Source organism: Camelina sativa, chromosome 16 (genome assembly GCF_030686135.1).
Source record: "Camelina sativa cultivar CO46 ecotype springtype chromosome 16, ASM3068613v1".
Classification (NCBI taxonomy): Eukaryota; Viridiplantae; Streptophyta; class Magnoliopsida; order Brassicales; family Brassicaceae; genus Camelina; species Camelina sativa.
The window spans coordinates 24,554,179-24,579,434 of NC_141895.1; the positions used below are offsets into that span (position 1 = coordinate 24,554,179).

The 25,256-nt window shown below is 35.4% G+C and overlaps 3 protein-coding genes and 3 pseudogenes across 6 annotated transcripts; 4 read left to right on the forward strand and 2 right to left on the reverse strand.

Moving 5' to 3' along the window:
• The first annotated feature begins 1,725 nt into the window (after positions 1-1,725).
• Positions 1,726-2,590, forward strand: LOC104751739 (VQ motif-containing protein 10 pseudogene; annotated as a pseudogene). Its single transcript, XR_015585349.1, has one exon. The product of XR_015585349.1 is annotated as a VQ motif-containing protein 10 pseudogene (transcript).
• A 990-nt stretch (positions 2,591-3,580) lies between these two features.
• Positions 3,581-6,855, forward strand: LOC104751740 (E3 ubiquitin-protein ligase DA2). The gene is made up of 9 exons (XM_010473756.3): positions 3,581-4,067; positions 4,332-4,735; positions 4,833-4,884; positions 4,974-5,019; positions 5,137-5,218; positions 5,316-5,460; positions 5,557-5,650; positions 6,003-6,069; positions 6,152-6,855. The coding sequence occupies exons 2-9, from the start codon at positions 4,544-4,546 to the stop codon at positions 6,704-6,706; spliced, it is 1,233 nt and encodes a 410-aa protein (XP_010472058.1). The 5' UTR covers positions 3,581-4,067; positions 4,332-4,543; the 3' UTR covers positions 6,707-6,855.
• Positions 6,856-7,952: 1,097 nt separating this feature from the next.
• On the forward strand, positions 7,953-10,050 carry LOC104751741 (interactor of constitutive active ROPs 4). 2 transcript variants are annotated; one of them, XM_010473759.3, is made up of 3 exons: positions 7,965-8,392; positions 8,634-8,788; positions 8,901-10,050. In XM_010473759.3, the coding sequence occupies exons 2-3, from the start codon at positions 8,775-8,777 to the stop codon at positions 9,868-9,870; spliced, it is 984 nt and encodes a 327-aa protein (XP_010472061.2). In that variant the 5' UTR covers positions 7,965-8,392; positions 8,634-8,774; the 3' UTR covers positions 9,871-10,050. The 2 variants fall into 2 exon arrangements, with proteins under 2 accessions (XP_087348459.1, XP_010472061.2); XM_087492333.1 differs by having other exon boundaries at positions 7,953-8,788.
• Positions 10,051-11,448: 1,398 nt separating this feature from the next.
• LOC104751744 (gibberellin 2-beta-dioxygenase 1-like) lies at positions 11,449-12,981 on the reverse strand. Its single transcript, XM_010473763.3, has 3 exons — positions 12,515-12,981; positions 11,968-12,322; positions 11,449-11,872 (listed from the first exon to the last, which is right to left on the reverse strand). Exons 1-3 carry the CDS (start codon positions 12,883-12,885, stop codon positions 11,594-11,596), a joined length of 1,005 nt encoding a protein of 334 aa, XP_010472065.1. The 5' UTR covers positions 12,886-12,981; the 3' UTR covers positions 11,449-11,593.
• Positions 12,982-21,291: 8,310 nt separating this feature from the next.
• Positions 21,292-21,411, forward strand: LOC147925913 (5S ribosomal RNA; annotated as a pseudogene).
• A 1,722-nt stretch (positions 21,412-23,133) lies between these two features.
• LOC104753906 (F-box/LRR-repeat protein At5g38396-like) lies at positions 23,134-25,119 on the reverse strand (annotated as a pseudogene). The gene is made up of 3 exons (XR_015584932.1): positions 23,965-25,119; positions 23,680-23,823; positions 23,134-23,584 (listed from the first exon to the last, which is right to left on the reverse strand). The product of XR_015584932.1 is annotated as an F-box/LRR-repeat protein At5g38396-like (transcript).
• Positions 25,120-25,256: the final 137 nt, after the last annotated feature.

Below are 25,256 nucleotides of genomic sequence, written 5' to 3' on the forward strand. Positions count from 1 at the left end.
TTTTAATACGTTATCTGCCGAAACTGTATAATTGATATATAAAATACGTTCATGTAAAAAGGTCGATCAATTCAAAAAGGAAACATTTCTGAGTCAAGTTTTTTAGTCAAAAGCTTACTCTGAACTTTTATAGCCAAACTTGACTTTGCCTCTGTTCTCATCCATATATATGTGTCGATGAAAATTAATGATATACAAACTTACACAGTACTTATTCGTGGCGCATAAATACTTTTAAAATTTTGTAATGATATCTGACTGATTATAAATGTATGACCTTCAACTAATCCCATATATCAACCCTTTGAAAAAGGAAAAAAAAAACTAATCCCGTCAATAAAAACACAAATTAAGAAAGAAAATAACTAATTTGAATATGATGGGATTTTTGTGTGTGTGGTACAACCGTACTAGGAACTTTTTTTTTCGTACTAGGAACTTATTTGCAATTTGTGAAAAGAGTTTTAGGAATAATGAATAGAAGATGAGTCAAAAAAAACCATAAATAATGAATGATGGTCCCTTCTTATGAAACTTTCCATGAAACATCGTATGTAACTATCCTTGACTTCTTGTATCATTTCTAATCTCTTTTACAAAATATAAGAGGTAAGACAACATAAAACTCTTTTACAAAAATAGTAATATATATATACAAAAAATACTTGATTAACTAATCATGTCTATTAACGATGGATTTGTAAATAGAAGATGCATATAATCAACATTTACTTCACAATTTTAATTTATATCGATTTCGTAAGTAAAATATACGATTATGTTTCATATAGCACAGTTTATGCTGTTCTAAAACGGGAAACAAGATTATTAACCCAAAATATAATATAATCATTGAGACACATCATTACTTTCTAGAAGAAGCATGAGCCGAAGACGATCGATCGACTTTATTTTGTTATGATGAAAACAGTATTTCAGACGTGCAAATTCTCCACACGTGCAAATACTTTCTAAGTTTCTCGACAAAAAAAATTCGTAGGCTGTTTCATTCAAGTGATGTGATGGGGATTACATCAAAGAAGGCATACTTTGACCCAAGAAAAGATCATGAAAGATGATAGAGTACACATAATAGCGATATAAAAAATTAAATGTTTGGTCCGTCTAGGCTGCTGGTGTTTTTTTATTAACGGTCAACATGTCTCAACGATCAATGAATGAGCTCTTCCTATTTACGCATAAGAAAAGCCATGTGATTTGTAATTGATCTCATTAATGGTAGAATGATTGATTATATAGTCATGTAGAATCGTTATCTTTGTAGTTTTTAGCTAGTCTAGTCCGTAATATTGTGCTTCTTTTTATACAGCTATAAAAAAGATAAGTCGAAAACACCCATTCAATCGTAACTTCATTGGTAAGTTTTAATTTCTAGAACTAGAATCACAAATATCGTTCGACCTATATAAAACAATTAGGGAATTCAACGAAATATGATCACAATTACATGTATTCGACGATAAAAAAGTTGGTCGTCGGGGATGTAATATGACGTCATTGGAAACAAAAAACTAGGTCGTCATCTATGTATATTTCAAGTAGGACGATGACACGAGAGATATAATAATAAGTCGTTTCAAACCAATACGAAATTTTTACTTAAACGACTCACTCTAGTGCCCCACCCCCACAAAGAATATTATATCATATGATTCATCTCTCTCTCTCTCTCTCTCTAATCTCTATAAATACCCCAAGTATGCCAACTATCCATATAAAAATATACAAACATCTGAGCACCCAAAGACACAGGAAGAGCTAAAGCTGCTAATATATACTCACTCTAGTCACTAAAGATCTCATTTCATCATCTTCATCAACACCACAAATCTTTAAAAACTCTTTGTTTTTTGTCTTTTTAAATCAATTAATTTTAATAGTAATGTCTGGAAGAGGGAAAGTGAAATCGGAGCCGATGAAGGTTGTGTTCATAAACACGCAGTACGTTGAGACAGATGCTCGTAGCTTCAAAACCGTTGTTCAAGAACTCACCGGTAAGGACGCCATCGTCGCCGCCGGTCCTTTTGAGTCCCCCTCCTGCGCTTCCGACAGCCGTTGTTACGGTGGCGGTAGTAAAAACGGTGAAGATACTAGACAGCTCTACGGCGGAGGAGGAGGAGGACAAGTAGGGTCGACGACGGAGTTTGATAGATTTTTCAAGGAGATGCCTGCCATGGAGGAGTTGTATAAACTATGGTCAGAAAATTGAGTCGTAAAATTATATTATTCTTTTTCTTCTTGAAATCGAATCTTTCTTTTTTTATCCACTAAGATTATGTTTTGTGATTGATTTGATTAAATCATTGATTTGATTAAATCATTTAATCATCTTTAAGTTGATCGTCACACTAAAATTAGATCCAAGTATAATTTGCCTTGCCAAGTATAACGTGAGTTACATAAAAACAGTATGGCCCATTTCTCTGAATTTTACACGGTCTTATAGTTTTCATATGTTGGTTTCAAGGCCCAATAAAAGCCCAAGTATTTGCTTTTGTTGATGTGTTTGGTCAGCCTATAGAATAAAAATTTCCAAAATGTTGGGATTTTAATTTTATAGTACAACAAACTATTGCATTAGTGTAAAGTGTAAACACATGTCAGTCTACCAACCAAAAAAAACCAAATAGGTAAGGGTACCATAATATTATCCGGATAAAATTCACAATTAATTAAATCCAACATGTTATATATAGTTCACAACAACCAAATCAAGCATAATATGAACTAACTAACCTTCTTGTGTTTATATATATATAAAAAAAGAGGGTTGTGTAAGTGCGTAAATGGCTGAAGCAAATAGCAACAAAACTCATGGTTGACCTTCTCTAACCAACCTTAACCAATTTTGTGTTGGGTGAACCATTTCTTTTTCATCAACCCGAAACATATATACAAACACACGAGTTTAATCGTCCCATCTACAAGTCTTGTTTCATTTATCATTAATTATTAGTTTAGCTTTTTGGCAGTTAATTTCAGGTTTTTTTCTGGTATTTAGTTGGGTTGATTCAACGATTATTAGAAACATTAGTATACGTCAACATTAAATATACGTATTTTGTTATTTTAAAATCGTAAGCTAATAAAATCGTAAACAAGAACAACACCTTTAAAGTTCATTGAAACACTACTACAACATTAACGCCGGCTAATCTAGTTTTGAAATATCACCAAACTTTGAACAAATAATGATGAGTCGTCGTACAACCCCAAAGATAACAACTGATTCTTCTTTTTTTCTTCCATTAGTTAATATATATTTTTGATGGTAAAAATTACGAATATTTAGTGCAAATGCGACAAACAAAGATGCAATTAAAGAAAGAAATGGATTAAAAAGAAAGAAAGAAAGAAAGAAAGACATTATTCTAACCCAACTCGGTGCTTAAGACAAAACCGCCTTCACAAGATTTCGTATATTCTAAGCTTTTTTTCATGGTCAACAAACTAAAATAATAATGTAGTAAAGAAACGCAACGACGACGTTTACAGAAGAAAGTGAAGAGCACGCGCGAAGAGAGGAAGACACAAGAGTGATGGGATGATGGATGGATGATTCTTTGGCTCGTCTCTTACTCCATCGTTTCCTGTTCCCCTTTTGCTTCTCCACCTCATCATCATCCATCATTCATCTCTCTCTCTCTCCCTCTCGTCAAATATATATATATATATATATATATATATATATATATTTTATATTAAAAAAAGCAACAAACAAAATACATATTCAGATTACAGAACTCTTTGACAAAAAAAAAAAAAAAAAAAAAAAAAAAAATCAGATTACAGAACTCGTTCTAATCTCTCTCTGTTTTATTTTCTTCTATGAATTTTATATAATAACGAAAGAGACACACACACACATAACACAAACACTGTATTATCTTTGTTGCTTCTCTCTTCTTCTTTCTTTCTTCTCTCTCTCTACAGAGTAAAGTTTCTGATCGTGTCTCTTATCGTTTACCCAAAAACCCTTTGTTTTGATCTCTTCTTGTTTTCTTCTGCCCCTCCAAGATTTTGTTTCCTCCTCCCCAAGTTTTCAGGTTTTTCTTTCCATCCTCCGATTTCTATCTGTACTTGTTTTTATCAGAATTTGTAGGGTTTCTTTCTCTCTTCTGTTTGGAATGTTTTAATTAGGTCTTCGTTATTAAGGGTTATATACTGTGTCTTCTGTAATTGCTCCCCCCCCCCCCCCCCCCAATTCAAAAGGTTTCAAAGTTGGGGTTTTTATTTTATGTATGCTATAAAATTAGGGTTTTTTATTAACCCGAATTGTGTGCTGAAATTGAGTTTTACCATTTGTGCAGGTTATGGTGAAGATTGTTTCCAGTTTAAAGCTTGTACCTTTAGGATAAAGATTAGGCTTGTTTGTTTCTCCAGTGGGTGTAACTGTAAAAAGGAATTGACTTTAGGTGTTAATTGTGAGATTAGAGTAACATAATCTCTACTCTTGTAAAGGTGGTAGGATAGGGTTTTAGTAGAAGAAAGGGTTTTTAAAAAAGATTAAAACTTTTGTGTGATGGGTAATAAGTTGGGAAGGAAGAGGCAAGTTGTGGAAGAAAGGTATACGAAACCACAAGGTTTGTATGTTAATAAAGATGTCGACATTAAAAAGCTCAGAAAACTGATTGTAGAATCTAAGCTTGCTCCTTGCTACCCTGGAGACGATGAGAGCTGTCATGATCTTGAAGAGTGTCCTATTTGTTTTCTGGTTTGTTTAATTTCTTCTCAGTCTCTGTAATTTTAATTACGTTCTCGTCAATGTTTTTGTTGAGCCTAACTCTGCTGTTTTTTTTGTGTGTTTCTAGTATTATCCTAGCCTCAATAGATCAAGATGTTGCATGAAAAGCATCTGTACAGGTGAACTATTCATTTAACATTTTGGGCCTCTTTGTTCTATTCATGTTTACATTTCATTTGACATTGCTATCTTTTTAATTTTGCTGCAGAGTGTTTTTTACAAATGAAGAATCCTAATTCAGCTCGGCCTACTCAGTATCCTTCACCTTAATTTCTGTGCTTTTATTAGTTTACATTTGGAATAATGTTCGAGAGAGTATTTCTTGTTATTTGATGGATCGTCTCTTTTATGTCTTCCTTGACGTTTCTGAGGTGCCCATTTTGTAAAACACCCAATTATGCTGTCGAGTACCGTGGAGTAAAGACAAAGGAGGAAAAAGGCATTGAACAAGTTGTAAGTCAAAACTCAAATGTGTACAGTAACTCTTTGTGTCGATAAGTTTGATGGGGATGCTGCTTTTCACATATCTGGAAACTGTATACTTTTGCAGGAAGAGCAACGGGTTATAGAAGCCAAAATAAGGATGAGGCAGAAGGAAATGCAGGATGATGAAGAGAAAATGCAGAAACGTCTGGAATCATGTTCCTCTAGCACAAGCGCAATGACTGGCGAGATGGAATATGGTTCAGCTTCAGGTCGGTTTATTTGTCCTGCCACAACGTATCCGGAACAAATATGGTGTCACAAAGGCAGTTTTTGACAGACTTCGTTTTTTGTCCCTTGGTTTGCAGCTGTATCTTATAATTCCCCCATGGACGATGGGGAAATCGTTCCATCGCAGAACTCATCAGTAGGTAGACAGCATTCTGGCCCTCGGGGTAACAGGTCTGTTTTTTCACTGGCTGCTCTGTATTAATTATTCTATGGATTAATGTAGTAGTTGTAACCATGAAATCATAGTGTTTATTAGACTTTAGTCGTATTTTGGGGAACCAAGTGATTTGGACACAATTTTACTAAGGAATGAAGTGAGTACCATTGTGCTTCCTCTTACAAGTGGAAGTTGTGAGTTAAAGTTTGTTATGCTTCTACTATGTCCAACAACAACAATATAACCTCATTTTCACAAACACCATGTTTTAATGGTTAAATTAGCTAAATGCACTCTGATGAAACTATAATCTGAGTGATTCATATTTGACTGACTATATATGTGATTTGTCGGTAAACTCTACAGGGATGACGAGGTTGACGTTGACCTAGAAGAATTAATGGTAATGGAAGCAATATGGCTCTCCATTCAGGTATATACAATTGTTTGTGTAACTTCTTACTTCTAATGACAATTTTCAAAATTCTCATGGCATTTTAAACTTATTCTAACAGGAAACAGGGGCGCAGCAAAATTCAGCTTCAGAGGAAATGACTTCTTCTAGGCAGTATGAAACAGAAGATCATAGTTATGTTTCTTCACTACCACGAATGGCTTCAACTGTAGAACCAGCAATGCCGTCTTCATCATCATCTGGTGGGCTTACTTGTGCAATCTCCGCACTTGCTGAACGCCAAATGGTTGGAGAAACCTCCAATCAAATTCACAATCACAATCACAATGTCAACGTTTCTTCATACAGTATGCTTCCTGGAAATTGTGACAGTTACTATGACATAGAACAAGAGGTAGATGACGTTGACAACCATCACCACCATCAACAACAACAACATTACCATAACAACACCGAGATGGGAGAAACAGGAAGCAGCAACAACTATGTAAGTTCTTACATGACCAGCGAGAGCTTCCACAACTTTCCCACTCCTCCTCCTCTTGTCATTGTTCCAGAGAGTTTTGATGAGCAGATGATGATGGCTATGGCTGTGTCTTTAGCAGAGGTTCATGCCACGACAACAAGTGCACCAACTGAAGTTACTTGGCAATAAATAGGGTAATAATGGAAACTTCATGGGTTCTGGATCTAATGATTACCTTCATTCATATAAATGTCTTGTTCCTATAGGAAGAAAAGAAAAGAAAAGTAAAACAGATGAGATAATTTCCAGTTTTAATAGAAAAGGTTGGGTTGTGTTCAGTCTTCTTTATGTTTTATTTCCATAATTTCTTCTCCATACCGTCAGCATCGACAAAAAGTGAAAGAGCACAGGTTTTGTCTATTTGATAGCAAATGAATCAGAAGAGAAAGTCAAAGTTGGAGAGTGTTGACCAAAATAATGTTAGTGGGTAGTGGGTATAGGGTTTTTAGCTTCGCATTTGTATATTGATTTAGAGTAATTTTTTATAAAGTCTATGGGTTCGTAAAGATATGACTAGCAAGTAGCAGCAACTCACCAAATTTCACCATTTCATATCTTGATTTGAGCAACTTTTGTTTGTGGTTTAGTGTCTTAATGGTCTTCTTTGAGAACCTGATTAATTTGAAAAATGGGCCTATATAGTTTCACAACTCCCAAAATTATTTTTGAAATGTAATATTCCAAAATGACTAGAATTATTATTACCAACATCATCATAAAAGAACCAAAAAGTTAAAGGTGGTTGTTACTGGTTGGTTAGATGCAACTTACAATCATAAAATCATAGTGGCACTGAATTTACTTAAGAGTTTTGATGATGTGTACAATTTTTCAAATGTCAACTTTTACTTATATCTTTTGTCTTCACAATAAAACTCATTTAAATATAGTACTGATTTTATGGTTCTATCCTGAATATAAAAACTAGAATGTAGTAACACTTTATGTGGTTTGCTTCTCAACATTGTGTATGGAATCTCGAATGTACATTGTTTCAATTTTCGTATGTAAAGTAGAAAAATATAAACATAACTTAATCTACTAAAGGAATTGAAATGAAAATGTGAAGCTTAACATATATCCAAAATGAAAGAGAAACTAAACTGAAACAAAAGAGTTTGAACTTTGTGGAAACCGACAAAAGGAAAGAAACAATGTCAGACCGATTGATAAGGGTACACACATGTGGGTATAATATTATAAGTACATCATTCTGTTTTGTATAATTTTGCATATGTAATAAAAAGACATACGAAGATGTGATTTAAAATAGAAATAAACTCATCTCTTACTTATGAACCGAAGAATTTGCTATAATTTGGCAACTTATTACACGATGTATAGCATTCGATCATATTTGTATCACTCAGATCAGATCATTCAGAGAATCTTAAATCTAAAAAAAAAAGAAAAAAACATTATGGTTACATGTAAACGTGGGACCTGAGTTAAATTACACTTTTGTCCTTTTTCTTCTCCTCTCTCTCAAAGGGTCATTCCCATTTTCATCATCAGCTTTATTTCAAATCTCCCCCAACGTCTCTTTTTAATATCTCTCTCTCTCTCTGCTTCTTGAATTGAGAGTCTCTCTCTTTCTTTCTGGACAAAAGCTAAAAACTTCTCCTTTCTCCACATTTTTGGGCTTTCTTGTCTTTGTGCTCTTGTTTCTTCTATTAACCCAATTAATCTCATCAACAGATTCAAAATTTATTTCCTCTGTTTTAGTATTTATCTCAATCACTCCTTCGTATTCAATTGCAAAAGAGAAACCGAGAAAGTAGTCAGCTTGTCTACATTGTCTTGATCTCCTTCAAAGTTAGTTTCAGTCTTTATTAGACTACCGCATGTGTGTAGTGTGTATGTGATTCATGTGAACATGGAACTTAAAAACTATTTCTCAGAGTCTTGAGAATTCTGTTTTTTTCTTCTTTTTCTATAATGGGTTTGGTGAATGATTGAAGTTTGTGATCTTGTTGAATCTTCTAAAGTGTTTGAGTGGAAAAGCAAAAGCAATGTGTTCTCTCTCTCTCAGTCTCACTTGTCTGGTTTGACTCAGGTGGCGCGTGGCGCGTGTCTCCCAACTCTTATTAGAGTAAGTCTTGCGTCCGAAACAAGCTCATGTATGTGCTTTGATTTGCATCAGATCATACAACCTCTGGAGACTGGAGATAGCCTCAACAGCTTTGCGTAAAGCAGAATGCCAAAACCAAGGTAATGCGATTTATTTTTGGAATTGGTTTTTGTTGTTATTAGTCTCTCTACGATCTGATAGACTGATACGAGTGAAATTGCAAATCCTTGTGTCTTGTTGTGATTTGAATAGTATTAGAGGTTCAGAGTTGCCTCAGAGACAATCTCCAAGGTTAAGGACATCATCATCGTCCTTTTCCTCTGAGCCGAAGCATCTCAACCGTCCAATTACAGACCGGAGTCCAAAGCTCGGTCTTGACCGTAGATCTCCGAGGAGTTGTGGACCTCACACGGATCCGCTGACTCAGAAGAAGCTTGGGAGTCGCATCTCTGGCTTAGAGTCACAGCTAGGTCAAGCCCAGGAGGAGTTGAGATTGCTCAAACAGCAATTGGCTAGAGCTGAGGCTGCCAAGAAACGTGCTCAAGAAGAGCTTCATCATAAGAAGAAATCCAAGAAACCAAACCCTTCTGTTCCGGAGAGAGACGAGATTCCTGGTGATGGAAATCAAGAGACTGATGTTTTCGAGGTTCTTGTTGAGGAAGCAAAAGAAGGTGAGAAGGTGAAGAGTGATGAGTTGGCTTCAAAGGAAGAGCAAATCAATGTACTGAAAGCTAGACTATACGACTTGGAGAAAGAAAAGGTATCACTTGGCGAGGAGAACGCAAGCTTGAAGGATCAGTTGAAGAGGACGGGTTCAGAAATGTCCACTGCAAAGGCGAAAGAGGATGAGATAGCTTCAAAGGTGAGTCAGATTGAGGAAGAGCTGGAAGAAAGCAACGAGACCACGGCAGAGCTAAAGAAGAAGCTTGAATCCATGGAAGACGCAAAAGAGAGTCTAGAAGTCGAGATGAAGAAGCTTAAAGTACAAACCGAGCAGTGGAGGAAAGCAGCAGACGCTGCAGCTGCGGTTTTATCTGGAGGGGTTGAGATGAATGGTCGGTTCTCAGAGCGGTGCGGGTCAATGGAGACGCATTTTGTAGGCATATTTGTAGGATCACCGGGAATGGCTGATGATTCGGATGACGGGTTAGGGTTTGGGAAGAGGAAAGGTTCAGGGATGAAGATGTTCGGTGACCTGTGGAAGAAGAAAGGGCAAAAATGAAGTGATAGAACAAACACTAGCGTGTGATTCAAGGAAGTGTGGGATGGTCTGATTGTCTACGAAATGACGAGCTCATCATTTCGAATTATGTAAAATGATTTCTAGTGATGATCATTTAGAGAATGATTGTGCTGCTTCACCAAAAAGCTAATTTATCAGAATTCTGATTCAATTGCCAAATTCTGATGGTTCGTCTGCACTTCTCTTGATCACTTGAATTAGTTTCTGCATTCAGATTTCCCCAAAAGCATTTAGAGAGCAAGTTTGGAACTTAGGTCTCTATTATTGAAGTAGTCACAATCCTAATCAGTGCAAGATTCCAATTGCCCAATAACTCGAAAAAAACCTCAAAAAAAACTCAAATTGTAACCAGATCTGACATTGTTTTGCAATGTTTAAAAGTTTGCTAGGGGCTAATGGCTCTCATAGAAAGGGACTCATCGATGTCGGCAATGTTTTGGAATAAGTTGAAACAATGCTCATAAAGTATTTGAAGTAATTGCCATTGGAAGAGACCTTGTGGTTATAGACTCATAGGTTTCTCTGTTTTGCACAGAAAGAACAAATGACTAGTTTTGGCGTTTTCTTCTTTAAAAAACCGTCGTTTAAACTTGAAAACCACCTGGGTACCAACCAACATGATAAGGAATTATTAAAACAAGAAAGAAAGGAGAAGTCGTTATAGAAAACTTATAGAGACACCAACGTTAAAAAAGTATAACTTTCAGATATCCAAGTTGGCCCAAGTGAAAATAACAATACAGTGAATTGGACAAGTCACTTCTTTCCTTGAAAACAGAAAAAAATGGTTTACAAAACTCTAATTAAGTACACGATACGCTGTCTAAATTATCATATTAATATATATGCCTATCTTACCTAGATCACTAAACATATTGGTGCCCAAAAACAAATACTCGGACCACATTCAACGTGTAAGAATCGAGATTTTTTGGTTGTAATGTCTTTATCGATATCTTAAATACTGGAGTATTATAAAGTTGTTAGCCATAGAGTGTTAAAAGCTTTGATCCAACAATGTAATGTCGGAATGTCAATGTATGGTTTTATTGGTGTAAAAATAAGTTTAATGTGGGAGACTGGAGAGTATATACGTACGGCCTTAAGTCCTTAACCAGTCATGTATTTTCAGCTTAGTTTTTTTTTTATACACACGAATTCTAAATATGTTCTTTCAGTATAGTTACTATGTCACCAAAGAATTGCATATGTAATCGTTTAAAAATATTAGATACGAATTCTTTCATCAACTTTTTTTTTTTAAGAACCTGAAAAGGAGAAAAATTCATTAAAACAGCTTATTTAAAGTGTTTACATAAAACAACTTGATATCACAAAGTTTTCAAAGTGATACTGATGTTAGAGAAAATATAGCTATTGCATTATAATCCATCTGTTTCAAAATATATGATGTTTTAGTTAAAAACGCATATTAAAAAATAATTACTTTTAAAAAGTTTAACCAATTATAAACAAGACTGTATAATATAAAATATAAAATTAATCTAAAAGTTGTATAGAAAGTTGGAAACATCCTATATTATGAAACAAAAATACTTCTCTAAACATCCTATGTTATGAAACGGAGGGAGTATTACAATTATTGGATCAACGTTAACTTCAATCATACACATAATAATTATATAGGGAATAACAAACACACACTTAGATAATTTATGAATCACGAAAAATATAGAAATCATTAATCATATTTTAACAGTAATTTATTATGGTTGATAGTCTTCCTTTCGAATTGTTGAAGCCTATTATCTGACAATCTAGAGTTGTAGGCAGAGGATCTGTACTCAGACCAAGTGAACTCTTCGTACAACATCTCGTCTTCTTTGTCCATAAGACAAGTCAGCGGAGCGATTCTTTGCGTCAACGAAGGTCCAGCGAAGTAAATCATAGAAACCCTAGATTTCTTACAGTTGGCTAAAACCCTATGCCTCACGCTCTTGAACCTCCCATTCGTCATTACCTACACAGTAAATACATATATAAAGAAGCTTCATTAGATCCTCTGGTCTGAAACATAAACCAGATATTCATATATACATAACGATTAAGACGAACCTGGAGAGAGTCACCAACGTTGAAGAAGAAGGAAGAGTGATCGGGAGGGACAGAGATCCAAGAGCCATCAGCTAGATTGATTTGGAGACCACAAGTGTTGTTAGATCTCAAGACAGAGATTATTTGAGGATCTGTGTGTTCACCAAAACCGATCACATTTTTCCCACCATTGTTCTTCTTTTTGATAAGAGGACATGGTGGATAGTGATTAAGTCTCAATATCGAATCCGTGTTTTGGTCAGACACGAGCTTGCTAAGTGTGTTTGTATGTTTAATACCTAACCCATCTGTAATCATCTCCAAGACATGGCATGTCATTTTTCTCACTGATGCTATGTACTCTTCCAGTACGTCTCTGTAAGATTAAAAGAACAAAATTGGAGATAAATAAATGGAATCACAAAAGTCACAAGTAACTACAGTAAAAGAAGACATAAAAGCATAGAAAGAGACAGAAGACGAAGTATTTAAACAAACACAGAGCACGAAAACAGAGTATGAGAGAGTGTTAAAAAAACAAAAACAAAAGGACATATAAAAACCGAACCTAAAAGTTGCCGGGTTTTTCGATAGATCCGGAAAGAGTGGAGCGGAACCGGAATCAAGATTAGCATTCATGAGCAAATACTCAACCCAACCCACATCACCATTCCGACCAATCTTACGGCTCCCGTATCCAAAGGGATAACCTGCGAGTTGGGTTTTCTCTGACTTGGGCAACGAGAAGAACTCGACCGTCTCGTGTTCTAAAACAGAAACTAACTCTGTGGAAACACCATGGTTGATCACCTTGAAGAAGCCAAAGTCTTCGCAGGCTTTGACGATGGCATACTTGGACTCTGGGTCAGAGATATCTATAACCGGGATAAGCGAAAGCTCAGATTTCGGTTCTATGATCGGTTTAGACAAGACCGCCATTGATATATAAAAAATATAGATGTAATTTGCGTAAGAAAAAATTATTCTATTAGGGGTCACTTTCGATTAGCTTTGAAGGCTGAGACATCGAGTAATGTACTCGAAGGCGTGTGTATATATATATAAGCAGATGGAGAGATGATAAAAAAAGATCTTACAATGCCGTACGACCAAACAGTTCAAAATCTAAAGCTAAATCAATTATTTCTCTTTTGGGTATTGATTATCGGGACAATATTTTTTGAAACCCTCCATCGTCGACATATGTTATTTATTATTTGCTAAATAAACTTTTACATCGTTATTAGTAATCTGTAACATAAATAGTGACTACAGTTTTTTTTTTTTTTTGCAATGTATCATGGAGGGCAAAGTGTTTTGAAAAAAAGAGTCGAGATAAATAAACATAGAAGTATTTAAGAGCGGAAAGAATTTAATGAATGTTCGTTGGCTGATATAATCATTATTTTCGTATTCCCCAATAATCATTATAAACAGGACATCCAAGATTTGTTAATAATCATAGTTTCTAGTTTCTACCCTCAGAAAAGGTGCGTATCCACTTGAAAACCTAAAAAAAACGATAAGCTTCTTTAAAAAAAAAATCAAAAATAACTAAAAAAATGATTTACCTCCTCTATCTAATAATGTATTCATCACCCTTTTGGTGATTATAACTTCTCATGAAACTGATGAAAGTACTGACGTGAAAAAGGTCCATATCCAACACCGACCCATGACGTCATCACGCGGTACGTACGATGAATCTAGTTAGACTAAATAATTCCTTCTTTATATGTCCTTCAATGTTCGTAACAAATAACGATCTCTAGAGATTTAAGATTTGTTTTGATTCTTGTTAGTTGTTAGTTACCAACAATTTCAGAGAAGAGACGTACGCTATGGCTTGGAATGGATCCGAGTGTTTCTCTTTGTCACCACAAAAAAAAAGAATTATATATATATATATATGTCTACCACACCAAGTGTAATTGGTTCAACCTGTTATTTCAGTGCTACCAAACTTGAATTAAAGTCCAGAGTGCTACATTTACAGGATCGAAATTTACGTTTTTGGATCCGTCACACGAGTATTATCAAAAGACATATATAAACACTATAAGATCCACATAAAATTAGACTTGTGGTCCAGAGAAGACAACTAACTAAAACCGTATAAATATTTTTTGCCATTCATACAATGGAAATATACCATAGTGGCGTAGTCCATATAATCGTATTAATTAGTTACGTGACAATTATTTAATGGTACATGTTTAAGTTTCATAGGTTTTAATTTCAACTTTAATTGAAAATAAGTAAAATTAATTCATATATTTTAAGTTTCTTCTTTTCAATGTGAAATTTCTACCTAACATACATGACGACTCTTATCAGGACAATCTCGAATTAAATTTCATTATTACATACATCGAAAATTTTAATATCGATATACCGAACCACAGATTGTTTTGCTGTTCAGCAATAATATTTGGTGAATCTTTTACAAGTATTGTTCATTATTAGAGAGGAAAAACAATGGATCAATTCATCAATAATTCGTGGTTCGGTATTGTTGGTGCGTATGTCATCGACTTTAATTACTAGGGTGGATCTCCTGTATTTTTTTCAACAAGACTTCATCGCAGACAAAATGTTTTTTTCTTTTCTTGGAGATATAACTAACATATACTACTTTTTTTTTTTTTTTCGACATAACATCATAGTGTTTAGACCGGGGGAGGTATGCTTATAAAGTTATATGATATACACATACGCAATTACGCAATTACATCATTGCGTCAATAACTTTTATGTCTTATATCGTTTCGGTTCACACCTTAATCTTTTGTCATACGACGCATTATTAATATTTACGATTATTGAACATATATAATCATTTGTTAGGCATAGAAAATATATAATCGTTAAATACTATATGTACATAATTGAGTGTACAAAGCTATAGCTAGTTGATATAATCTACAGTTGATAAACATATCTAACGAAATATTTCTTTTTATAAGATACGTGTGAGGGTATAACGAAAAGGGATACGTTGAAGGTGAAGGGTACATGAAAAGCCACGTAGGAGGCTATTCGAGGAGAGAAAAAAGTATTTGAAAGAACTCACAGCTTCGTATGTAGGTTCCTCGCATGTCCACCCTTTTCAAGCTTGATGTGAACTAATAATGTTAGATTCCTTACCAAAAATAATAATGTTTAGCTTTTTACTATACAATAACGACTAACATAATAGTATTATTATTACTATTATATATTCGATGTGAATGACGCAAATCTTGAAGTAAATTAAGGCTCAAGCAAAATATATTTTTGAGCAATCTAAATATACACTAACAAAAAGAATAGGAAGTTACGAGTTATGTTAAATTTTCTTTTGTTAGAAGTCTTCTATTTTTGTGTCTTGAGCAAAGCATATATATTGAATTGTGATAATGCTTAAATGATATAAGGGTTTGAGTTATTTTACCTAAAAAGAGTTTAATAAAAAGAAGATATATTCTTGTTGAGTTTGTGTGTCAATAATTGGTATCAGAGCTTAGGAGAAACCTTAGAAGCTCACCATGGTTGACATGAAGCCAGCTGACGAAGGCGAGTTGAAGTCCAAGGAGATCTCACCTTCTTCCATCAAGTGTCCGATGTTGAATGACACCAACTACACCGTATGGACGATGAAGATGAAGATTGCTCTAAAAGTCAACAAGGTATGGGAGACAATTGATCCAGGTTCGAAGGATGAGGAGAAGAATAACATGGCAATCGCCCTGTTGTTCCAATCTATAACGGAGGCGTTGACAATGCAAGTAGGAGACCACGATACATCTAAAGGAGTCTGGGAAGCAATCAAGTCAAGACATATGGGAGCTGACAGAGTAAAAGAGGCCAGGTTACAAACCTTGATGAACAAATTTGACAGACTCAAGATGAAAGAAACCGACACCATCGATGTATTCGTTGGAAAACTCTCATCAATTTCTTCCAAATCTGCATCTCTTGGAGAAACTATCGAAGAACTGAAGCTCGTGAAGAAGTTTTTGAAGAGCTTGCCAAGGAAGAAATACATACACATTGTTGCCTCACTCGAACAAGTACTTGATCTAAATCATATTACCTTTAAAGAGAATGTTGGGAGACTCAAAGTATATGAGGAAAGGATCTATGAAGAAGATGAGGAACAAACCGAGAGTCAAGACAAATTAATGTACGCAAATTCCAAATCTCAAGGCTATTACCAAGAAAGAAACGGTGGTTTCAGAGGAAGAGGACGAGGAGGTCGCTCAGGTTGGAGAGGAAGAGGTTGAGGTTGTTACGGGTATGGTAATGGATCTCAAGATAAGGAGAAAGATGCATCATTGATAACATGTTTTCGATGTGATAAATTGGGACATTATGCCTCTAACTGTCGTGATAGACTGCTAAAACTCCAAGAAACTCAAGAGAAGAGAACTGCTGATGAGACTCAGGATGCTGATGAATTAATGGTGCATGAGGTTGTTTATCTTAATGAGAAGAAGGTGAAACCAAGTGTGTTTGAGTCTGACCTGGACACAAAGAATGTGTGGTATCTCGACAATGGAGCTAGTAATCACATGAGTGGAAACCAACACTTCTTTCTAAAACTAGATGAAGGGATTACGAGAATGGTGAGGTTTAGAGATGATTCACGAATCAATATACGAGGTAAAGGCTCAATCCGTTTTGTGTTCGAGAATGGAGTAAGGAATGTGCTAAACAATGTATATTTCATTCCGGATCTAAAGAATAATATCATTAGTCTTGGTAAGCTACTGAAGTTGGGTGTGAGGTGCGAATGAAAGAAGATTTGTTGAGAATTTATGATCGGTTAGGAGGCTTGCTGATAGAGACTAGAAGGTCAAGGAATCGTTTATACAAAGTCTTTCTTGAAGTCGAAACCGTTAGGTGCCTGCAGTTAGCATCTTCTACAGAGTCCACCAAATGGCATGCAAGGTTGGGACATGTAAATGTTGAAACAATGAGGACAATGATCAATAAGCAGCTAGTATTTGACATACCAAACATCGTAGTCGAGAGAGAGACTTGTGCATCGTGCTTGCTTGGAAAGCAAGCAAGACAATCTTTCCCACAATCTACTTCATATAGAGCCTCTGCAATTCTTGAACTGATTCATGGTGATCTCTGTGGTCCAATCACGCCGCCGAATCCTTCTCACAAAAGGTATATATTCGTGATTATTGATGATCATTCTCGATATATGTGGACTGCTTTGTTGAAGGAGAGAAGTGAAGCACTAGAATAATTCAAGGCGTTCAAGAAGCTCGCCGAACAAGAAACTGGAGCTACGGTTAAGGTATTTCGAACTGATAGAGGTGGAGAATTTGTCTCTCATGAGTTTCAGAGTTTCTGTGATAAGTTTGGGATTCAAAGACATCTGACTGCACCATACTCTCCTCAACAAAATGGCGTAGTAGAAAGACGCAATAGAACACTTATGGAGATGACTCGAAGCATCTTGAAACACATGAACTTACCTAACTACTTCTGGGGAGAAGCTATGAGACACGCTACTTACTTAATCAATAGGATTGGAACAAGATCAGTGATTGTGAAGACACCATACAAAGCATTTAAAGGAAGGAAGCCGAATGTTGAACATCTCAGAACTTTTGGGTGTTTGAGTTATGCAAGAACTGAAACAATTGGAAGAAAGAAACTCGATGATAGATCAAGAGTTCTGGTTCATCTAGGCACAGAACCCGGTTCGAAAGCATATCGTCTTCTAGATCCCACAACCAAGAAAATTTGTGTGTCACGTGATGTGGTTTTTGATGAAAGCAAAAGTTAGTTCTGGAACGACAAGGAAGAAGGACTTGTTAAAGAATCTGGCACATTCATTATCCTTGGAGAAACTGGAGGTAACGAAACAGAGCATACTACTACCAAAACAGAGGAACTTGTTAGTGATGATGTGGAGAGCAGAAATGATCCAGAAGAAGGAAATGATGCTAATTCAGAAAACGGTGGAAGAAATGAAGATAACAGTGATGTTATTTCACTAAAAAGATCAACAAGACCAAAAGTAAAACCAGCTTGGATGAATGATTACGTTTTGATGGCTGAAATAGAAGGCGGGAAGCTCCTAACCGTGATTAATGATGAACCATGGGATTTTACAGAAGCCAAAGATCACAGAGTTTGGATAGAGGCATGTGAAAACGAGCTTACTTCCATCAAGAAGAACAAAACATGGAACCTAACTGATCTTCCTCAAGGAGTTAAACCCATTGGTTTAAAGTGGGTCTTTAAGGTAAAACGCAATTCTGATGGTAGCATCAACAAACACAAGGCGCGGTTAGTAGCAAAAAGATATGTTCAAAAGCATGGAATTGACTATGATGAGATATTTGCTTCGGTAGCAAGAATGGAAACTGTTTGTTTCATCATTGCTCTAGCGGCTTCAAGAGGCTGGGAAATTCATCATCTGGATGTTAAGACCGCATTTCTACATGGAGAATTAAAGGAGGAAGTCTATGTCAGTCAGCCTGAAGGTTTTACGATCTCAGGAAGCGAACATAAGATTTAAAAGTTGGAGAAAGCTCTTTATGGCTTAAAACAAGCTCCCAGAGCTTGGAATGCAAAGCTCAATAAAGTACTTAAGGAACTGAGGTTTCATCGATGCTTAAAGGAACCTTCTCTGTATCAAAGGAGTGATGGGGAGAATCTCCTTATAGTGGCGGTATATGTTGATGATCTGTTAGTAACAGGTTCCCTATTAAGCTCGATCAAGGAATTCAAGGAAGAAATGGCAACAAAATTTGAGATGAGTGATCTCGGAAGGCTTACTTATTATCTCGGGATTGAAGTGAAACAACAAGAAGGTGGGATTAGCTTGAAACAAGATGGATATGCACACAAGATATTGTGTGAAACTGGAATGGCCGACTGTAACTCAGCACAAGTGCTAATGGATTTCAATTTGAAGCTGTCCAAATCGCTAAAGGAGAAAGGAATAAATGTGACGGAATACAGGAAGACTATCAGTTGTCTTCGGTATCTGTTGAATACACGACCTGACTTGTCTTATAGTGTTGGAGTGTTGAGCAGATATATGCAAGATCCTAAAGAATCTCACGGAGCTGTCTTGAAACAAGTTTTAAGGTACTTGCGTGGAACTACCTCTCTTGGACTCTTCTTCAAACGATCAGTAGCAAGCGGCTTAGTAGGCTATAGCGACAGTTCACATAATGTCGACGTAGATGATGGGAAGAGTACCACTGGGCACGTTTTTTATCTTAAAGGTTGTCCAATTACTTGGTGTTCGCAAAAGCAAGAGACATTTGCGCTATCTTCTTGTGAGGCTGAGTTCATGGCAGCTACAGAAGCTGTTAAACAAGCAATATGGCTCCAAGACCTTCACGGAGAAATTGTTGGAGAAACAGGAAGAAAGGCTACAATACGTGTTGACAACAAATCTGCGATTGCATTCACCAAGAATCCAATGTTTCATGGACGAAGCAAACACATTCATACCAGATTCCATTTTATAAGGGAATGTGTTGAAAATGAGCAAGTGGAGGTTGAGTATGTTCCTGGTAGTGAACAAAAGGCAGACATTCTAACTAAGGCGCTTGGAAGAACTAAGTTTGAAGAGATGAGAGATCTGATTGGAGTTCAAGATGTGGAAGAAGTTAACTTCAAGCTTAAGGGAGAGAATGTTGAGTAATCTTGAAGTAGATTGGGGCTCAAGTAGATTATATTTAGGAGCAATCTAAATATACACTAATAAGAAAAATATGAAATTACGAGTTATATATTAAATTTCTTTTTGTTAGAAATTTTCTATTTTTGTGTCTTTAACAAAGTATATATATTGAATTGTGATAATGCTTAAATGATGTAAGAGTTTGAGTTATTTTACCTAAAGAGAGTTTAATAAGAAGAAGTGATTTTCTTGTTGAGTTTGTGTGTCAATACAAGCGATTGGATAGCCATCGAAAGACAGCCTGCGAAGCAAGACCCGACAAGTACGGACACAACAAAAACTATATGTCTTTTTTAAATAAATAAAAAAAAAAAATCGTGTGGTTAAACCCCGTATAACATTAATTTCTGTATACATAGCCAAAACAAAACTATTATGTCGGTTCATTTATATTTCTTTAACTGAACGATTTAGACTATAAATACCAAACCAAAGTTTGTTATCTTGCTTGTGTAAAAAACTATAGGTGGTTATATTGTTAATATAACAGATTACTACTTAATAATTTATTAAGATGTTTTTTTAAATGGTGGTTAATGTTTAACGTGAAAAAATGTGGAAAAGGAAAAAAAAAGATTTATTTGTGCCCTACTTATGATTTTTTCTTTTCTTTTCTTTCTGTTGGAATGGATAATTTACAATTTTGTCATGTAACTATTAACCGTTTAGTTTCGGTTTTACGAATACCCTATATGCAATGCCACGCCAAGGTGTATAGTGGCTTGAGGCGAATTTTAAAAGTAAATGCCCATAGAAGTAAATGCCCTTTAATCATCAATAACATGAGAAACGGCGCCTATGGATCAATTCTTTAACCCAAAACTTCGAGGTTCCAAGGATATACATGTTTTGGCTCCAAATTTTGATGTTATATATGTAAAGAAAAGAAAAATAATAATGGTCTTGATTTTTTTAAACACTAAACATAGTGAAAATATCCCACAAAAGAAAATTACAGGAAAGATTTCATGTGGGGGAGGAAGAAAATATGTATGGACAATATATATCTAAGGGTGGTTTCAAGTGGTTTCGACATTTTGGGGTGTCTGGTTGCTTTAATTCTGTGGGTGATGTCGGGCCAAAAATGACACTCGAGATGCAACCCCATTGGTTAAACTTTATTCTGATATTTTTGTGTCTTTTTCAAATTTTTATTTACTATTCCGATAAAAACTATTACTTTCTGTAAATAGAAAACCCTACAGCGGTTGTTAAATAGAAAGAAAAAAAAAACACTGCAACGTACTCCAACGATTTGGAATGAAGCACGAACCCTTAACATAGCATAGCAGAACGACGATGGGCCTATGTTGGGGATATTTGGCTATATAGATGTTATAACTATACGTTTCTTCGTTTATGTGTTTTCTTAATGCGATAAGAATAACGGGTTGTTCTTAAATATAATCAATTGTTCTTGTTCGCCAGTTTGATTTATATGATTCTTATTTTAAACTTTCATATTCCTTTCTTAAAGATTTCTAATTATGTGTTTCAAGAAAAGCCCTCTAATTTCCTTTAAAATGAATAGATAAATAAGCATCACAGATTCACAATATAGAAGAGAAAAAAACTTCAACATCAAAAGTTGGGATATGACATGACAAAAACATGGTCCAACCACAACCGACTAATGCACCGGATGCGATCATATCAGCATTAATGTACTGAATCCCATCAGAACTCCGCAGTTAAGCATGCTTGGGCGAGAATAGTATTAGGATGGGTGAACCTTCTAGGAAGTCCTCGTGTTGCATCCCTTCCTCTTTTTTATGCGCCCTTTTATCAAAAAAATCACAACCAACTTATTAAACCATTCAATTTGATCAAATTTTAGAAGTGAGTCAATCCAACACAAACTTAAGAAGTGGTTCAACTTGTTATGTAAGGAATTGAAAATACTATCAAGTGACAACACAAACGATCACAACCTATTTTAGTTTATAGAAAGAAACGGGTCGCACCAAGTTTTTTTTTCGAAATCGTAAAAGGTCTTGATCATATTAGATCCAACGGTGGAAGGAAGGAACAGAGAGATGTTTTACAAAAATCAAGAAGAATGGTACAAAAGAAGAGGATCCCACATTCAGACATGTTTCTTATCAACTGACTTTGAGACACGTGGAGATTGTTTACATGCCACGTCCCTATATTCCAACGGATATTTTTTTATTAATTTGTTCCAAAAAAGAGTGAGTTACTAATTTCCCAGTTTCACGATTGCAGGCCAACCATCAACCATTTGGAATTACTAATTTCTGGCGGAGTATTTCCTTGTATGCCAAGTCGAAGTTTTTATTTGGACTATGCGGTGTATGTTCGAATATGACTATCACGATATAACTTTCTATTCAAACTGTTCAGATTAGTAAATATGGTGTATTCGCCACATGACTAACCGGCGTTCTCGACTTACCTTCACGATCTGAAAATTGACCGATAGAAATTTTCTTTTTGTTCTTTGTCTTTTACTCTTAGAAATGCAAATGTTAAAACGGATCATTTAGCTTGGCATGCACGTATATCTCCACTTAATATTTTATATGTAAATAATTTTCTTTTCCGTTAACTCGTTTGAATTATATTTTATTGATTAAAAAAAGTGAATTAACTAAAGAAATTTAAGAAATGAAATTTTTATTAACGACCCGTAGTAACGCTGAAAGAACACGATCTATAGGATAAAAACTGAAATATATAGACAGAGAGTTTTCACTAAATCAAACTTAGTTTTGCTTAATAATATAGCACACCGTTGAAGTCTTAATTTTTTCTTAAATCTATCATAGTGTTTGCAAAAGAAGAAGATAATTATTAGAGTGCATGTGTGTATGAAATATATATATATATATATATATATATATATATATATATATATATATATATATATGTATTGTAGTGTCATTTTCAAACCTTTTTGCATTATGACATTTCTCACCAAATTTTGAAAAACTCTGTGGGATATTTGTCTCTTTATAATAAATCAGAAAATCTTACAGTCTTTACTCTCTCATTCTCATGTTAACATCAAAAGTTTTGAGAACTGATTATTTATATAGACATCCTTAAAAGATCTTTAGAACCTACAAGACCAAACCAAATTTTGACACCAACAAATCTGAAATTAAGTTTTTTTAAGTCATCCCACATATATATAGAAGGAAATAAATGTATGTGCAAAACAACAATTTTTTTTTGTACTTGTTATGATTGTTTATGAAATAATTTGTGGACCAATACTTAAAAAACTTTTACTTTTGGTTAAACAAATTCGCATATCCATCGAGTGCATATGAGCCAAGTGATGTCCGAAGGAGCTTATATGTTGTTATACATGAGGTTGAAACAACTATATTTTTTTCCCTACCAACTTCCAATTCTTAATTTCAGATACAAAAATTTCACCATTCTTGAACTGGATGTTTCTCAGGTTGAATCATCGTGATTATGACAGAAAAGAAGACTATGAAAGGCATTACCAACCGGGAAACGTAATGAAACCGAGAAGTCCCTTCCATCCAAGGTTTTAGATCCCATAAACCTACTCGGAGCTGCTTTTGATCAACTTTTGTATTTAGAGGCTTCATTGTGGAGTCTACATTATTTCTTATACAAGTTACCAGTGACTAGAAGCTGGACGTTGCAACTGTATAGCGTGTTGTAGAGTTTCATCTTCTCTATGATGATGACTTCGGACGTTTCGGGGTCTTTGAGCTGTGTAGAACCATTCCTTTCCATATAGATCTTTATCTCCTTCAAACATGGAAAATAGTCCAAGAAATGCTTTATCATGTGCATCTCTTCGATTCTTCCTTGAAACGCTTTGATCTCTAACAATTTTACTGGACAAGATGTGAGTGACCGACCCTTATCCTCTCGAGAAACGCAGTCACAAGCATCCCCGCATTTATATGTAACTTGGTGCAAGAGACCCTGGAAGCATAAAGGAGAGAATTTAGAGATTCGAAGTATAGATGCATGGACTCTATCTTTGTACGTACACGTTTGAAAATGAGTTGTTTTTGTACCTCAATGACTAGAGTTCCTAAATGCGGACAGTTCCTTATAAGAACTGGCAATGCTTGCCATCCTCGACTTGCGTCACTCTTAATAGTTAACGATTTGAGGTTGGTAAAAACTGGCATGATTGATTCACAGCATAGAGAAAGCACCTGATAACAAGAAAAGGAGCCACAATTAGGAGTTTTGCAGTTACATGTTTAAAAACAAGACCTTTAAAAACAAACATGACCGCCATGGTACATGAACGTAGACAGAAAAGATATTACAAGAGAGCAAATAAGAAAACTGACCTCGAGAGTCTCGCCAGACAAGTCCAGATACCGAACATTTCGTATGCCATTCATCAGCTTCCCCAAATTTGTAAATCGGGATAAAAAACCCTCTATAATAGGTAAATGATCATTGTTTGGCGCTGCTCTTGCTCTCTTAACTTCATAACGAGTAGCCAAAAGTCTGATTTGGGCTTCAGATAAGTTTTCCATATTAACTAGGGTGTAGTCATTGACAACAAAACCAGTGTAAGAGAAGTAAATAAGACTAGGTGTATCAAATGAATAAGTGCCAGAATGAAAACTGTTATCGATTGTTAGGCTCTTGAGGCTTGCATTAGACACGTTGATATCCTCCTTTCTCGAGATTATATCAACCAGGACTAATTCCTCCAGCTTAGGCATTGGTAAGAATATGCCTCCAGGCAACCCATCAATATAAAGACTGTCTAATTTCAGCTTAACTAGATTGTTGCTCTGGAAATTTTTTGAAGATAGCAGATACTCATAGTACAAATGCAAACTGATTTTTAGATCAAGTTCGGAAACACCACGGGCCAACACATTACTTATCCAACCATCCACTAAATTTGTTGTATAAACATCAGTACATTTGAGGGAGAATTTCTTAATGGGAGTTGTACCCTGCAGAGCCAATACTCTATTAACAAAATTCTGGAACCTCCGTCGAGTTATGTTACATTGACGCTTACCGGCCGGGATGAAGAAAGACAGATTCATCAATGTCAAGGTTATGGACAAATGCAAACAGATTGCGCCACCTCTTGGAGATTACTGATGTCAAGGCAGCCTCCTTCGTCGTAAGGAAAGACAAGACATGACAAAGAAGCTCGTCAGGGAGAATGCTAAGACAATCCTGAGGATCTCGTCTGTTCTTACAATCTTCATCAATAGGTTGTGAGACATGACAAAGAACCTCGTCTGGGAGAATATTGTTAACAACCTCTTCTTCAATAGGTTGTTGTATCTGCCTATCTTGATCTCGTATGCTCTTACAATCTTTCTTCAGGTGTCCAAGTTTTCCGCAAGAAGAACAAATACTGCAAATTTCTTTCTCTCCAATCATAGTAGCCCTTGATGACGACTCCATGAATCTTGTGCAAGATCCTAAAGTTTCAAATACCCTAAAACTCGACGAGCTCTCTTGGATAATACGACTCCAATTTTGTCGTATTAATTAGGTTTAGCCATTGTCTTTTAGCTTAATAATCTCTATTGGGTAAAATTCATTATATATATAACCTTAAACAAACCCATTAATATTTTTTGGGCCAAACATGATTTATGGCCCA